Raw genomic sequence first — 16,166 nt, forward strand, 5'->3', positions numbered from 1 at the left:
GTATAGAACATGGTGTATAGTGGTACATAGTATAGAATATGGTGTATAGTGGTACATAGTATAGAACATGGTGTATAGTGGTACATAGTATAGAATATGCTGTAGAGCTGTATAGTGGTACAAAATATAGAATATGGTGTATAGTGGTACATAGTATAGAATGAGGTCTATAATGGTACATAGTATAGAATATGGTGTATAGTGGTACATAGTATAGAATATGCTGCAGAGTGGTACATAGAAAATAGGGGTATAGTGGTATATAGTATAGAATATGGTGTATAGTGGTACATATGTAGAATATGGGGTTAAGTGGTACATAGTGTAGAATATGGAGTATAGTGGTACATAGTATAGAATATGGTGTATAGTGGTACATAGTATAGATCATGGTGTATAGTGTTACATAGTATAGAATATGGTGTATATTGGTACATAGTATAGAATATGGTGTATAGTGGTACATAGTATAGAATATAGTGTATAGTGGTACATAGTATAGAATATGGTGTATAGTACATACTATAGAATGTGGTGTATAGAGGTACATAATATAGAATATGGTGTATAGTAGTATATAGTGTAGAATGTGGTGTAGAGCTGTATAGTGGTACATAGTATAGAATATGGTGTATAGTGGTACATAGTATAGAGTATGGTCTATAGTGGTACATAGTACAGAATGTGGTGTGTAGTGGTACATAATATAGAATGTGGTGTAGAGCTGTATAGTGGTACATAGTATAGAATGTGTTGTATAGTGGTATATGGTGTAGAGCTGTATAGTGGTACATAGTTTAGAATGTGGTGTAGAGCTGTATAGTGGTACATAGTATAGAATATGGTGTATAGAGGTACATAGTATAGAATATGGTGTATAGTGGTACATAGTATAAAATGTGGTGTATAGTATAGAATGTGGTGTAGAGCTGTAGATTGGTACATAGTATAGAATGCGGTATATAGTCGTATATAGTATAGAATATGGTGTTTAGTGGTACATAGTATAGAATATGGTGTATAGTGGTACATAGTATAGAAAATTGTGTATAGAGGTACATAGTATAGAATATGGTATATAGTGGTACATAGTATAGAATGTGGTGTATAGTATAGAATGTGGTGTAGAGCTGTAGATTGGTACATAGTATAGAATGTGGTGTATAGTGGTATATAGTATAGAATATGGTGTTTAGTGGTACATAGTATAGAATATGGTGTATAGTGGTACATAGTATGGTGTATAGTGGTACATAGTATAGAACATGGTGTATAGTGGTACACAGTATAGAATATGTTGTATTACATAGTATAGAATATGCTGTATAGTGGTACATAGTTAAGAATATGGTGCATTGTGGTACATAGTTTATAATATGGTGTATAGTGGTACATAGTATAAATTATGGTGTATAGTGGACATAGTATAGAATGTGGTGTATAGTGGTACATAGTATAGAATATTGTGTATAGTGGTACATAGTATAGAATATGGTGTATTATGGTACATAGTATAGAACATGGTGTATAGTGGTACATAGTATAGAATATGGTGTATAGTGGTATATAGTATAGAACATGGTGTATAGTGGTACACAGCATAGAATATGCTGTAGAGCTGTATAGTGGTACAAAGTATAGAATATGGTGTATAGTGGTACATAGCATAGAATATGGTGTATAGTGGTACATAGTATAGAATATGGTGCATAGTGGTAAATAGAAAATCGGGTATAGTGGTATATAGTATAGAATATGTGGTACAGTGGTACATAGTGTAGAATATGGGGTATAGTGGTACATAGTGTAGAATATGGTGAATAGTGGTACATAGTATAGAATATGGTGTATAGTGGTACATAGTATAGAACATGGTGTATAGTGGTACATAGTATAGAATATGGTGTATATTGGTACATAGTATAGAATATTTTGTATAGTGGTTCATAGTATAGAATATAGTGTATAGTGGTACATAGTATAGAATATGGTGTATAGTACATACTATGGAATGTGGTGTATAGTGGTACATAGTATAGAATATGGGGTAGAGCTGTATAGTGGTATATAGTATAGAATATGGTGTTTAGTGGTACATAGTATAGAATATGGTGTATAGTAGTATATAGTGTAGAATGTGGTGTAGAGCTGTATAGTGGTACATAGTATAGTATATGGTGTATAGTGGTACATAGTATAGAATATGGTGTATAGAGGTACATAGTAAAGAATATGGTCTATAGTGGTACATAGTACAGAATGTGGTGTGTAGTGGTACATAGTATAGAATGTGGTGTAGAGCTGTATAGTGGTACATAGTATAGAATGTGTTGTATAGTGGTATATGGTGTAGAGCTGTTTAGTGGTACATAGTATAGAATGTGGTGTAGAGCTGTATAGTAGTACATAGTATAGAATATGGTGTATAGTGGTACATAGTATAGAAATGGTGTATAGAGGTACATAGTATAAAATATGGTGTATAGTGGTACATAGTATAGAATGTTGTGTAGAGCTGTAAAGAGGTACATAGTATAGAATGTGGTGTATAGTGGTATATGGTGTAGAGCTGTATAGTAGTACATAGTATTGAATGTGGTGTATAGTGGTACATAGTATAGAATATGGTGTAGAGCTGTATAGTGGTACATTGTATAGAATATGGTGTATAGTGCTATTTAGTATAGAATGTGGTGTAGAGCTGTATAGTGGTACATAGTATAGAATATGGTGTATAGTGGTACATAGTATAGAATATTGTGTATAGAGGTACATAGTATAGAATATGGTGTATAGTGGTTCATAGTATAGAATGTGGTGTATAGTATAGAATGTGGTGTAGAGCTGTATATTGGTACATAGTATAGAATGTGGTGTATAGTGGTATATAGTATAGAATATGGTGTATAGTGGTACATAGTATAGAATATGGTGTTAGTGGTACATAGTATAGTGTATAGTGGTACATAGTATAGAACATGGTGTATAGTGGTACACAGTATAGAATATGTTGTATTACATAGTATAGAATATGGTGTATAGTGGTACATAGTATAGATTATGGTGTATAGTGGTACATAGTATAGAATGTGGTGTATAATGGTACATAGTATAGAATATGGTGTATAGTGGTACATAGTATAGATTATGGTGTATAGTGGTACATAGTATAGAATGTGGTGTATAGTGGTACATAGTATAGAATATTGTGTATAGTGGTACATAGTATAGAATATGGTGTATAGTGGTACATAGTATAGAACATGGTGTATAGTGGTACATAGTATAGAATATGGTGTATAGTGGTACATAGTATAGAACATGGTGTATAGTGGTACATAGTATAGAATATGCTGTAGAGCTGTATAGTGGTACAAAATATAGAATATGGTGTATAGTGGTACATAGTATAGAATGAGGTCTATAATGGTACATAGTATAGAATATGGTGTATAGTGGTACATAGTATAGAATATGCTGCAGAGTGGTACATAGAAAATAGGGGTATAGTGGTATATAGTATAGAATATGGTGTAAAGTGGTACATATGTAGAATATGGGGTTAAGTGGTACATAGTGTAGAATATGGTGTATAGTGGTACATAGTATAGAATATGGTGTATAGTGGTACATAGTATAGAACATGGTGTATAGTGGTACATAGTATAGAATATGGTGTATATTGGTACATAGTATAGAATATGGTGTATAGTGGTACATAGTATAGAATATAGTGTATAGTGGTACATAGTATAGAATATGGTGTATAGTACATACTATAGAATGTGGTGTATAGTGGTACATAGTATAGAATATGGTGTATAGTAGTATATAGTGTAGAATGTGGTGTAGAGCTGTATAGTGGTACATAGTATAGAATATGGTGTATAGTGGTACATAGTATAGAGTATGGTGTATAGAGGTACATAGTAAAGAATATGGTCTATAGTGGTACATAGTACAGAATGTGGTGTGCAGTGGTACATAGTGTAGAATGTGGTGTAGAGCTGTATAGTGGTACATAGTATAGAATGTGTTGTATAGTGGTATATGGTGTAGAGCTGTATAGTGGTACATAGTTTAGAATGTGGTGTAGAGCTGTATAGTGGTACATAGTATAGAATATGGTGTATAGTGGTACATAGTATAGAAATGGTGTATAGAGGTACATAGTATAGAATATGGTGTATAGTGGTACATAGTAGAGAATGTGGTGTATAGTGGCACATAGTATAGAATGTGGTGTAGAGCTGTATAGAGGTACATAGTATAGAATGTGGTGTATAGTGGTATATGGTGTAGAGATGAATAGTGGTACATAGTATAGAATGTGGTGTATAGTGGTACATAGTATAGAATATGGTGTAGAGCTGTATAGTGGTACATTGTATATAATATGGTGTATAGTGCTATTTAGTATAGAATGTGGTGTAGAGCTGTATAGTGGTACATAGTTTATAATATGGTGTATAGTGGTATATAGTATAGAAAATTGTGTATAGAGGTACATAGTATAGAATATGGTGTATAGTGGTACATAGTATAGAATGTGGTGTATAGTATAGAATGTGGTGTAGAGCTGTAGATTGGTACATAGTATAGAATGTGGTGAATAGTGGTATATAGTATAGAATATGGTGTTTAGTGGTACATAGTATAGAATATGGTGTATAGTGGTACATAGTATGGTGTATAGTGGTACATAGTATAGAACATGGTGAATAGTGGTACACAGTATAGAATATGTTGTATTACATGGTATAGAATATGCTGTATAGTGGTACATAGTTAAGAATACGGTGCATTGTGGTACATAGTTTATAATATGGTGTATAGTGGTACATAGTATAAATTATGGTGTATAGTGGTACATAATATAGAATGTGGTGTATAGTGGTACATAGTATAGAATATTGTGTATAGTGGTACATAGTATAGAATATGGTGTATTATGGTACATAGTATAGAACATGGTGTATAGTGGTACATAGTATAGAATATGGTGTATAGTGGTACATAGTATAGAACATGGTTGTATAGTGGTACACAGCATAGAATATGCTGTAGAGCTGTATAGTGGTACAAAGTATAGAATATGGTGTATAGTGGTACATAGCATAGAATATGGTGTATAGTGGTACATAGTATAGAATATGGTGTTTAGTGGTACATAGTATAGAATATGGTGTATAATGGTACATAGTATAGAATATGGTGTATAGTGGTACATAGAATAGAATATGGTGCATAGTGGTAGATAGAAAATAGGGGTATAGTGGTATATAGTATAGAATATGGTGTATAGTGGTACATAATGTAGAATATTGGGTATATTGGTACATAGTGTAGAATATGGTGAATAGTGGTACATAGTATAGAATATGGTGTATAGTGGTACATAGTATAGAACATGGTGGTATAGTGGTACATAGTATAGAATATGGTGTACATTGGTACATAGTATAGAATATGGTGTATAGTGGTACATAGTATAGAATATGGTGTATAGTACATACTATAGAATGTGGTGTATAGTGGTACATAGTATAGAATTTGGGCTAGAGCTGTATAGTGGTATATAGTATAGAATATGGTGTATAGTGGTACATAGTATAGAATATGGTGTATAGTATTATATAGTGTAGAATGTGGTGTAGAGCTGTATAGTGGTACATAGTATAGAATATGGTGTATAGTGGTACATAGTATAGAATATGTTGTATAGAGGTACATAGTAAAGAATATGGTCTATAGTGGTACATAGTACAGAATGTGGTGTGTAGTGGTACATAGTATAGAATGTGGTGTAGAGCTGTATAGTGGTACATAGTATAGAATGTGTTGTATAGTGGTATATGGTGTAGAGCTGAATAGTGGTACATAGTATAGAAAGTGGTGTATAGTGGTACATAGTATAGAATATGGTGTAGAGCTGTATAGTGGTACATAGTATAGAATATGGTGTATAGTGGTACATAGTATAGAATATGGTGTATAGTGGTACATAGTATAGAATATGGTGCATAGTGGTACATAGAAAATAGGGGTATAGTGGTATATAGTATAGAATATGGTGTATAGTGGTACATAGTGTAGAATATGGGTTTAAGTGGTACATAGTATAGAATATGGTGTATAGTGGTACATAGTAGAGAATGTGGTGTATAGTGGCACATAGTATAGAATGTGGTGTAGAGCTGTATAGAGGTACATAGTATAGAATGTGGTGTATAGTGGTATATGGTGTAGAGATGAATAGTGGTACATAGTATAGAATGTGGTGTATAGTGGTACATAGTATAGAATATGGTGTAGAGCTGTATAATGGTACATTGTATAGAATATGGTGTATAGTGCTATTTAGTATAGAATGTGGTGTAGAGCTGTATAGTGGTACATAGTTTATAATATGGTGTATAGGGGTACATAGTATAGAATATTGTGCATAGAGGTACATAGTATAGAATATGGTGTATAGTGGTACATAGTATAGAATGTGGTGTATAGTATAGAATGTGGTGTAGAGCTGTATATTGGTACATAGTATAGAATGTGGTGTATAGTGGTATATAGTATAGAATATGGTGTTTAGTGGTACATAGTATAGAATATGGTGTATAGTGGTACATTGTATGGTGTATAGTGGTACATAGTATAGAACATGGTGTATAGTGGTACACAGTATAGAATATGTTGTATTACATAGTATAGAATATGCTGTATAGTGGTACATAGTTAAGAATACGGTACATTGTGGTACATAGTATATAATATGGTGTATAGTGGTACATAGTATAGATTATGGTGTATAGTGGTACATAGTATAGATTGTGGTGTATAGTGGTACTTAGTATAGAATATGGTGTATAATGGTACATAGTATAGAATATGGTGTATAGTGGTACATAGTATAGATTATGGTGTATAGTGGTACATAGTATAGAATGTGGTGTATAGTGGTACATAGTATAGAATATTGTGTATAGTGGTACATAGTATAGAATATGGTGTATTATGGTACATAGTATAGAACATGGTGTATAGTGGTACATAGTATAGAATATGGTGTATAGTGGTGCATAGTATATAACATGGTGTATAGTGGTACATAGCATAGAATATGCTGTAGAGCTGTATAGTGGTACAAAGTATAGAATATGGTGTATAGTAGTACATAGCATAGAATATGGTGTATAGTGGTACATAGTATAGAATATGGTGTATAGTGGTACATAGTATAGAATATGGTGTATAATGGTACATAGTATAGAATATGGTGTATAGTGGTAAAAAGTATAGAATATGGTGCATAGTGGTACATAGAAAATAGGGGTATAGTGGTATATAATATAAAATATGGTGTATAGTGGTACATAGTGTAGAATATGGGGTATAGTGGTACATAGTATAGAACATGGTGTATAGTGGTACATAGTATAGAATATGGTGTACATTGGTACATAGTATAGAATATGGTGTATAGTGGTACATAGTATAGAATATAGTGTATAGTGGTACATAGTATAGAATATGGTGTATAGTACATACTATAGAATGTGGTGTATAGTGGTACATAGTATAGAATATGGGGTAGAGCTGTATAGTGGTATATAGTATAGAATATGGTGTATAGTGGTACATAGTATAGAATATGGTGTATAGTAGTATATAGTGTAGAATGTGGTGTAGAGCTGTATAGTGGTACATAGTATAGAATATGGTGTATAGTGGTACATAGTATAGAATATGTTGTATAGAGGTACATAGTAAAGAATGTGGTCTATAGTGGTACATAGTACAGAATGTGGTGTGTAGTGGTACATAGTATAGAATGTGGTGTAGAGCTGTATAGTGGTACATAGTATAGAATGTGTTGTATAGTGGTATATGGTGTAGAGCTGTATAGTGGTACATAGTCTAGAATGTGGTGTAGAGCTGTATAGTGGTACATAGTATAGAATATGGTGTATAGTGGTACATAGTATAGAAATGGTGTATAGAGGTACATAGTATAGAATATGGTGTATAGTGGTACATAGTAGAGAATGTGGTGTATAGTGGTACATAGTATAGAATGTGGTGTAGAGCTGTATAGAGGTACATAGTATAGAATGTGGTGTATAGTGGTATATGGTGTAGAGCTGAATAGTGGTACATAGTATAGAATATGGTCTATAGTACATACTATAGAAAGTGGTGTATAGTGGTACATAGTATAGAATATGGTGTAGAGCTGTATAGTGGTACATAGTATAGAATATGGTGTATAGTGGTACATAGTATAGAATATGGTGTATAGTGGTACATAGTATAGAATATGGTGTATAGTGGTACATAGTATAGAATATGGTGCATAGTGGTACATAGAAATTAGGGGTATAGTGGTATATAGTATAGAATATGGTGTATAGTGGTACATAGTGTAGAATATGGGGTTAAGTGGTACATAGTGTAGAATATGGTGTATAGTGGTACATAGTATAGAATATGGTGTATAGTGGTACATAGTATAGAACATGGTGTTATAGTGGTACATAGTATAGAATATGGTGTATATTGGTACATAGTATAGAATATGGTGTATTGTGGTACATAGTATAGAATATAGTGTATAGTGGTACATAGTATAGAATATGGTGTATAGTACATACTATAGAATGTGGTGTATAGTGGTACATAGTATAGAATATGGGGCAGTGCTGTATAGTGGTATATAGTGAGAGAGATAAATGTATTCCCCCCTATGTAATCAAGCATATATAGTTATAAATAATACTGATCTCTGATTATTGCTTTAATATCTTATGAACTAATAACCTTTGCTGGGAATGTGTGTTTCTGCATGTTCCCCTTTGTTTAGGATCAGCTGATTTAATCTGTGGGTTATTTCCCCTGCTGTCTCGTCTAGAAATTTATAGATGTTTATAATGTAACAAAAGTCTTGGTGTCATATGCTCAAGGTTTAAGACCATCTCAAAAGAGGAAGTGCACTAGACTCTGGAAATACCCTTGTATCTAAAGATTAGTATGTGTCTTACTTCTCCGAACCACATCCTGTTTTCTGTAACAAATGAGATACTGTGTGTTTTAAAGAATCTGCTATATTAACCCCATCGGAATAAATGAGTTTTCGGTCTCAATCTCTTAAAACACGACTTGCTGTTTAATTTATTGGGGTTCCCAGTCGACTGGTAAGGGGGAAACACAGAACTGACAATCGAAGGGACTTGGTAGTGGAACATCTCCTGCATTACATGGGGGCTCGGAGGAGGGAGATTTCTTGATCTCGATCCAGGATTTCTGGGACCAGTGCCGCTGCTACAGAATAGATGACACCACGTCCGCCTGCTGTACACAACTACTGACAATCCCGGGTGAGTAATTTCAAAGTTATGATTTCAACTTAATTACTACGTCAGTGTTTGTTTACTGCCTGTGAGACAGTCTATATATATGTAGTAAGTATACCTGGTATATTTTGAACCCGATTGTCTGTTTCTGAATTATTTTCATGATACAGTAAAAATTAATGTTATATGAATGCCATGTAATAACTGTTTGAGTACTGTTACTCTCTGGTATAAGAAAAATATAAATGAATTCAACTGTCAATTGCAATCTGTAGGTTCTATTGTACATTCTGGTGTTTTACAAAACAAGGATATTTCTTTTGTGGTCAGTATTGGTTGTCATGTTGATAAAGACATAATTGACAGATTTGTAGGACAAGGGTTTCCTGATTGTTTGGTTGATTTACCTATTAATTTTGTACCTCTGCAATTTGAAATACTGTGTTATAGTGATAGTAGAAAATTTCCCCTGTCAGTACAGAGAATTATTGAAAGAGGAAGTCCCAGTGTTTATTCTGAACGTATCAGTCAGTGGCAAAAGAAAACGAACAATATACATAGAAAGCTCAGAAAATAACAGATTTTAGACTAATTATTACAGTAATCTAAGCAGTGCGATACAGTTGAGTAGCCCACTACAGTATTGTCCCGTGACCTGATCCCTCACACAGATAATGGGTGCACAAGTTAGTACAAGGACTAGGGAATTGAGTCCCCTAGAAATAATTTGTCAGAGAGAGGGCGTGAAAGCTCTCAAAGGTATTTCTGTTATTTTCAAAAGAGCAGGATTTCCACCTGAAGGTATGCTAGACCCTGACAAATGGAAACGGTTCAGAAATAATAATATAGACTGGTTGACAAAGAAGGGTTATTTGGACACTGTCACAATATGGCAAACAGTTACACAAGAAATAGAGGATGAGCATAGGAAAAGGTCTGATTTAAATGATGTTATAGATAACCCACCACCATATGTACCAGTTAGACTGGCAGCTCCATCAACTGCAATACAAAATGAAGTATCCACATTAACATCCCAGAACTTGTATCTAAGGATTGACTTAAATACCATATCAATGGTGTGGTATAGAATCACAAGATAAAGTAAATCTAGATATAACTAGAGGAAGAGAATGTACGTTTTGTCATTTTTGTGTCCCAGAGGGTTCAGAGAAATGTCCCGCTTGTGATAACTGGGTATCACCTGATGCCCCACCATGTAATCAAGGTAGTAATGTAACTAATACTTCCCTTACAAATAAACAAAAATGTCATATGTACTAAAAAGACTGGCACCCCATAACATGAGTCCTTGTAGGGGTACAATAGCGGGTCCAGAGGGACATCACATTTTACCTATAAGAGTACAAACATCTCCAAATCCCAGGTTTAATGCAGAGCAAGTAGATCCTGCAAATGGTCCTGAATACATTGAACAAGAGGTATATAACCCATGGTTTCAATCTGATATGTTAAGAATTGTTAATGATTTGCCTGATATCAGACGACATCCACATACGTTTTATCAGAAAATGAACAGGTTAAAACTATTTACAGACCATGTTGGGTAGATCTGGAACAAATTGTAAAAGCATCAACAGGACATAGAGAATATGATAAAATGATTGCAATCATTGTTCAGGGAGTTCAACAGGGCAGACCAGAAATTGTGGCACTTCCCGCAGTAGGAACAAGATATAGCCAACATAGTGGAAACTTGTTACTAAATAGAATACAATGGAGATGTGCAGAGATTTAACAAACTGCTCCAGCTGCACCAGATTTAGTTCAAAAAACAGACACAGTACGGGCATATTATGATAAACTAATTACTAGACAGGAAGAAGAAGGTTATCCTGTTACAGAAGTAGCAGGAGCTAGGCTGTGTAAAACGAAGTTTTTGAATGGACTTAGAAATGACTTGAGAACTCAGTTATTTCAGATCAGACCGGAAGCCATGGTAATGGATATTGAAGGAATTTTACAAGTATTGGAAGGGATTGAGGATGTTGAACAGGATAAGAAAGACCGGAAAGCTACAAAAGCACAGGTAGTGACGGTGAATCTGGTTCAGAGTCAGCCACCGCGGCAGAGAACAACTGCAAAGCAACCAACTAAAGGTTATACACAGAGGAAGCAGTATGACTCCCAAGGTAATGATATGGCAGGCAAGTGTTTCTTTTGTAAACTTCCAGGACACCAAAAAAAGGATTGCAGAAAGCATCAGAAATATTTGTTATCACAGCGACAGATGTCTGAACATCCGTACACTGCAGGAATGCAGCACCCACAAGCATGAAGATATACAGCTCCCATGTCATCAGTGCCTGTCTTTGCTTCACTTCAGGATAACACCACACCCACAGGTACTGTCACTGTTACTTTACCCACAGGACAAGAACTCGATTGTGTGATTGATACCGGAACTCAGAAATCAGTTTTTATGCATGATCAGATCCCCCCTCAACTTCTTACTACAGAGACAATACAAGGCACAGGTCTGGGAGGTCAAGCAATGCCTCTCAAAGAAAGTAAACAACTCTTTTTGCTTATTAATGATGAACCTACTCCAGTTCCAGTGGCATTCCTTACCTCTCCCACCTGTCCGGTGAACCTGTTGGGAACAGATATACTCGCACTTATGCAAGCCTCAATACAATACACACCAAAAGGAGTCAAGTACACCAGCAATATTCCAAATGAGGTGAGCAATAGTATTGAGGCAGCCATACAAGTTTATCTATTTCAGGAACATCCAGCAATTGACTTGCTGCCACAATGGATTTTAACTGTACCTGACAGACTGTGGTCAAAAGGAAAGACTGATGTGGGACTTCTACAAGTGCAGTCAGTACAACTATCCCTCAAACCAGGTACCATACCAGTCTCTGTTAAACAGTACCCACTCACACCAGCACAAGAAAATGCTATTTCACAACAGCTGCAAACATACTTGGACATAGGGGTCATAATACAATGCAGGTCCCCTTTCAATACCCCTCTCTTCCCTGTAAAGAAGTGGGGTACAGGAAAACAAGGAGAAGTACAATACAGACTGGTTCATGATTTGAGGGAAATAAATAAGAGACTTGTAGTCAACACCCCAATAGTACCAAACCCACATACTCTCCTAAATCAGATACCACCCTCAGCAAGATGGTTCACCGTAGCAGACCTTGCAAATGCTTTTTTCTCTGTTCCTATTACAAAAGATTCCCAGCGTCTACTAGCATTTACACATAAAGGAAAACAGTATTGCAGGACACGCTTGCCACAAGGGGGTGCCACTTCACCAAGTGATTTTTCTGAAGCTATGTCCACAATACTTCAAGCATGGAGACCTTTATTTCCAGATGAAACTCAACTCATCCAGTATGTTGATGATTTACTGCTAGCTACCACATCTGAAAGCAAGTGCCAAGAAGAGACTGTATCCTTGTTAAAGTTCCTGGAGGAACAAAACTGCAGAGTTTCCAAAGAAAAACTACAACTAGCAAAACAGAAAGTGATCTTTCTAGGACATTGCATCTCACACGGCACAAGGCATTTAACAGAGGAAAGGAAGAAGCTGATATTACAAGCCAAGGTACCAAAGACTATAAAACAAGTCCGTTCCTTTTTGGTTCTCCTAGGATATTGCCGCGAATGGGTCCCCCTAGCCTCGGTATTCATGCAGACACTGTATGACAGCACCAAAAAGGAGGGCCCATATCCCACTCCCCAGCAGATGGAAGAAGCAGTGACGCAACTCAAAGTAGCTGTCACCACTTCCCCGGCCCTAGGCTTACCTGATTACAGCAAACCCTTCACCCTCTACTGCCACGAAGAAAAAGGCCATGCACTAGGAGTGCTCACCCAAAAACATGGACTGAAGCAACAACCAGTGGCCTACTACTCCAGCAAGCTAGACAACATTATCCAAGGGGCACCTACTTGCATCAGAGCGGTAGCAGCAGCAGCAGTCTTAAAAGACAAAAGCACAGACATCGTACTTGATCATCCATTAACTATTCAAGTACCCCATGCAGTAACAGAAATACTTCAACAAGCCAGAACTAAACACCTTTCAGCAGCAAGGCTAACCAAATATGAAGTGGCATTACTCAGTGCAACTAACGTAACTATAAGAAGATGTACTACCCTCAACCCTGCCACTCTCCTTCCAAGCTTACTCGAGCAACAAGAAGATCCTGAATCACTAGATTCAAAAGGAGGGAGAAATATGGTCTATTCAGACTTATATGCCTGCACTGCAAGTGATGAAGAGCAAAATGATCAAGTAAGGGACGATAAAATATACAACTCAAAAAATTTTGACTGTCATGATTGTCTGGCCCTTATGGATCAAGAAGCTTCACCTTTACCACATGTTACAGACACTGCTCTCCCAAATGCACATTATGAACTGTTTGTAGATGGCTCTAGATATTATGAAAATGGGACACCTTACACAGGATATGCTGTAACCACACAAGATGACATCATAGAAGCAGGACCACTACCCTCACATCTATCAGCACAAGCAGCAGAAATAGTAGCTCTCACAAAGGCTCTAGAATATGCAGAAAAAGCTACAGCCAACATCTATACAGATTCAAGATATGCTTGGGGGCTTACGCAGGATTATGGAAACATATGGAAAAGCGGAGACTTTAAAACAGTGACAGGCAAACAAATACAACATGCAGAACTTGTTAGAATGTTTACCAATAGCTCTGTTTAGTATAAGAACCACCCCATCTAAAGCCACAGGGCTGTCTCCATATGAAATTTTGTTTGGGACTATCCCTAAAATAGGATGTTATTATCCACAAGAAATGCAACATAAACATGCTGACTTAACTGCATATGTAAAAGCCTTAACTGAAAAACTCACCTCTCTGCATTCTCTAGCTTTCGCCTCTCTCCCAGATTCTAAGGCAGATCTCAGTCCACATCAGCTGCAACCAGGTGACTGGGTCTATCTGAAAAGACACGTCAGGAAATCGCTGGAACCCAGATATGATGGGCCATACCAAGTGTTACTGACTACTCCAACATCGGTGAAAGTTAAAGGGAGAGAGACTTGGATTTACGCGTCACATTGCAAACTCACTAAAGTTAAGTTTGATTTTTAAAAACAAAAAACAAAAAAAAAATATGATCATGTGGAAAGAATTAATGGGTCCTAATCCAGATAGAGGTGTGTGGGGATGCATTATGTGTATAAGCCTCTTTATAGTGCTCACCTATACATATTTCTTTGGAATAATGATAATAGAGGCTGAGGAACAGAAGAATTTTACTCAAACTAATCATACCTTGACAAGAGGAAAAAGGGACATTGCAGTGTGGCCCAACTCAGTTATACAGTCCCACATGATGGTAGCTCGAGCATTGAATTTGACTGATTGTTGGATATGCACACATGCCCCAGTCAGTGCTAGGTCCATGCATTGGGTAGCAGTACCACTGACTTTATCAGAGCTTAAGGAACTTAATTATAGTCTGGGCAGCACATATAACAAAACGATGGTAGAGACTCCTGTCTCATTTATGACAGCATATACCATCGGATATCCACAATTCTGCATAGAAGCACCTCCAGTCACAACGAAACAAATCTTTCCAGATGGGTTCGTATTAACTCCTACTCAGGCACGAGTAGGACAGGTAACATGTTCACAGGCCCAAGTAAATTTCACAACCAATTCCACTCATAACAAAGGATATTATCTAGGATGGTGTGACAAAGGACAACTGGTAGTACACCGAGAAATCAAAGTACAGATTAATCAAACCAATGCAATTATACGAGAGTGGTTCAAAGCAAACGATTCATGTATAAATAATCGAGACATACTAGGCCCATACTCCCAGAACATAAGTGAATATCGCAGAATAACCCGACACAGCAGAGATTCAAGTGTGCTTCAAGTGGCATACGGAGTGGTTCTGGGATATACATATATCCTAGAACAAGGGTTGTATTTTCTGTGTGGGAGACGTGCTTATAAGTGGATACCTTATGGGGCTTCAGGCATGTGCACTATAGGACGAGTCATTCCTGCAGTGCGAATTCAGAAGGAATATACTGTAGAACAGGTGCAAGCTGCCCAAAATACTCACCAATTAGCCCACCGTAGTATAAAGAAAAGTAATACACATGCACATGACTTAATATTCATTCCATGGTATAAGAAAATGGGCTTAGCACTAGCAGGAGGTACAATACAGAATGCACATAACATAGAAGCCCTAGCAAAACTGCTAGATAATGTAACCCAAATATATGATGAGACATTTAGATTGGTGCTGGATGATGTAAAAATGATAAAGAGGGAAGCCCAGGCACATAGAATGGTATTGGATTACTTGACAGCAAAAGGAGGAATGTGCATGGTAGTAGCAGAATCCTGTTGTAATTACCTCAATAGAACTGACTCTATAGAAGAAGCTATAGAGGAACATTTAGATAAAATACAGGAATTAAAGGAAGAATTCAGGAAAAAACACAATGACCCTGAATATGACATTTCTACAGATGGATGGTTTTCCTGGCTCAATCCAGCTAACTGGTTTAGTGGGATAAAAGGATGGATTGTGGGCATTTTGATGTTCCTTCTGAAAATAGTGAGCCTAGGATTATTGATATATGTATGTCTTAAAGTGTTTTTCTGTTGTTTTTCAGTTTGTAAGAAACGCATTGGACTCCTCCAAATACAAAGAACTGCAGAAGAGCTGGGCAAAGAAAAGTCGTGAACAGCTTACGAGAATGAATATGTGTGATTCGCGCCTTTAGGCCCCTCGCTCGGACAGTATGATTAGCATCATCTC

At 36.2% G+C, this 16,166-nt stretch overlaps 1 protein-coding gene across 1 annotated transcript; it reads left to right on the forward strand.

Moving 5' to 3' along the window:
- The first annotated feature begins 12,985 nt into the window (after positions 1-12,985).
- Positions 12,986-14,073, forward strand: LOC148501127 (uncharacterized). The gene has a single exon (XM_088450897.1). The coding sequence runs from the start codon at positions 13,021-13,023 to the stop codon at positions 14,071-14,073; it is 1,053 nt and encodes a 350-aa protein (XP_088307023.1). The 5' UTR covers positions 12,986-13,020.
- The last annotated feature ends 2,093 nt before the right edge of the window (positions 14,074-16,166 follow it).

This window comes from Taudactylus pleione, unplaced genomic scaffold, assembly GCF_031769625.1.
Source record: "Taudactylus pleione unplaced genomic scaffold, aTauple2 ptg000534l, whole genome shotgun sequence".
NCBI classification, from domain to species: Eukaryota; Metazoa; Chordata; class Amphibia; order Anura; family Myobatrachidae; genus Taudactylus; species Taudactylus pleione.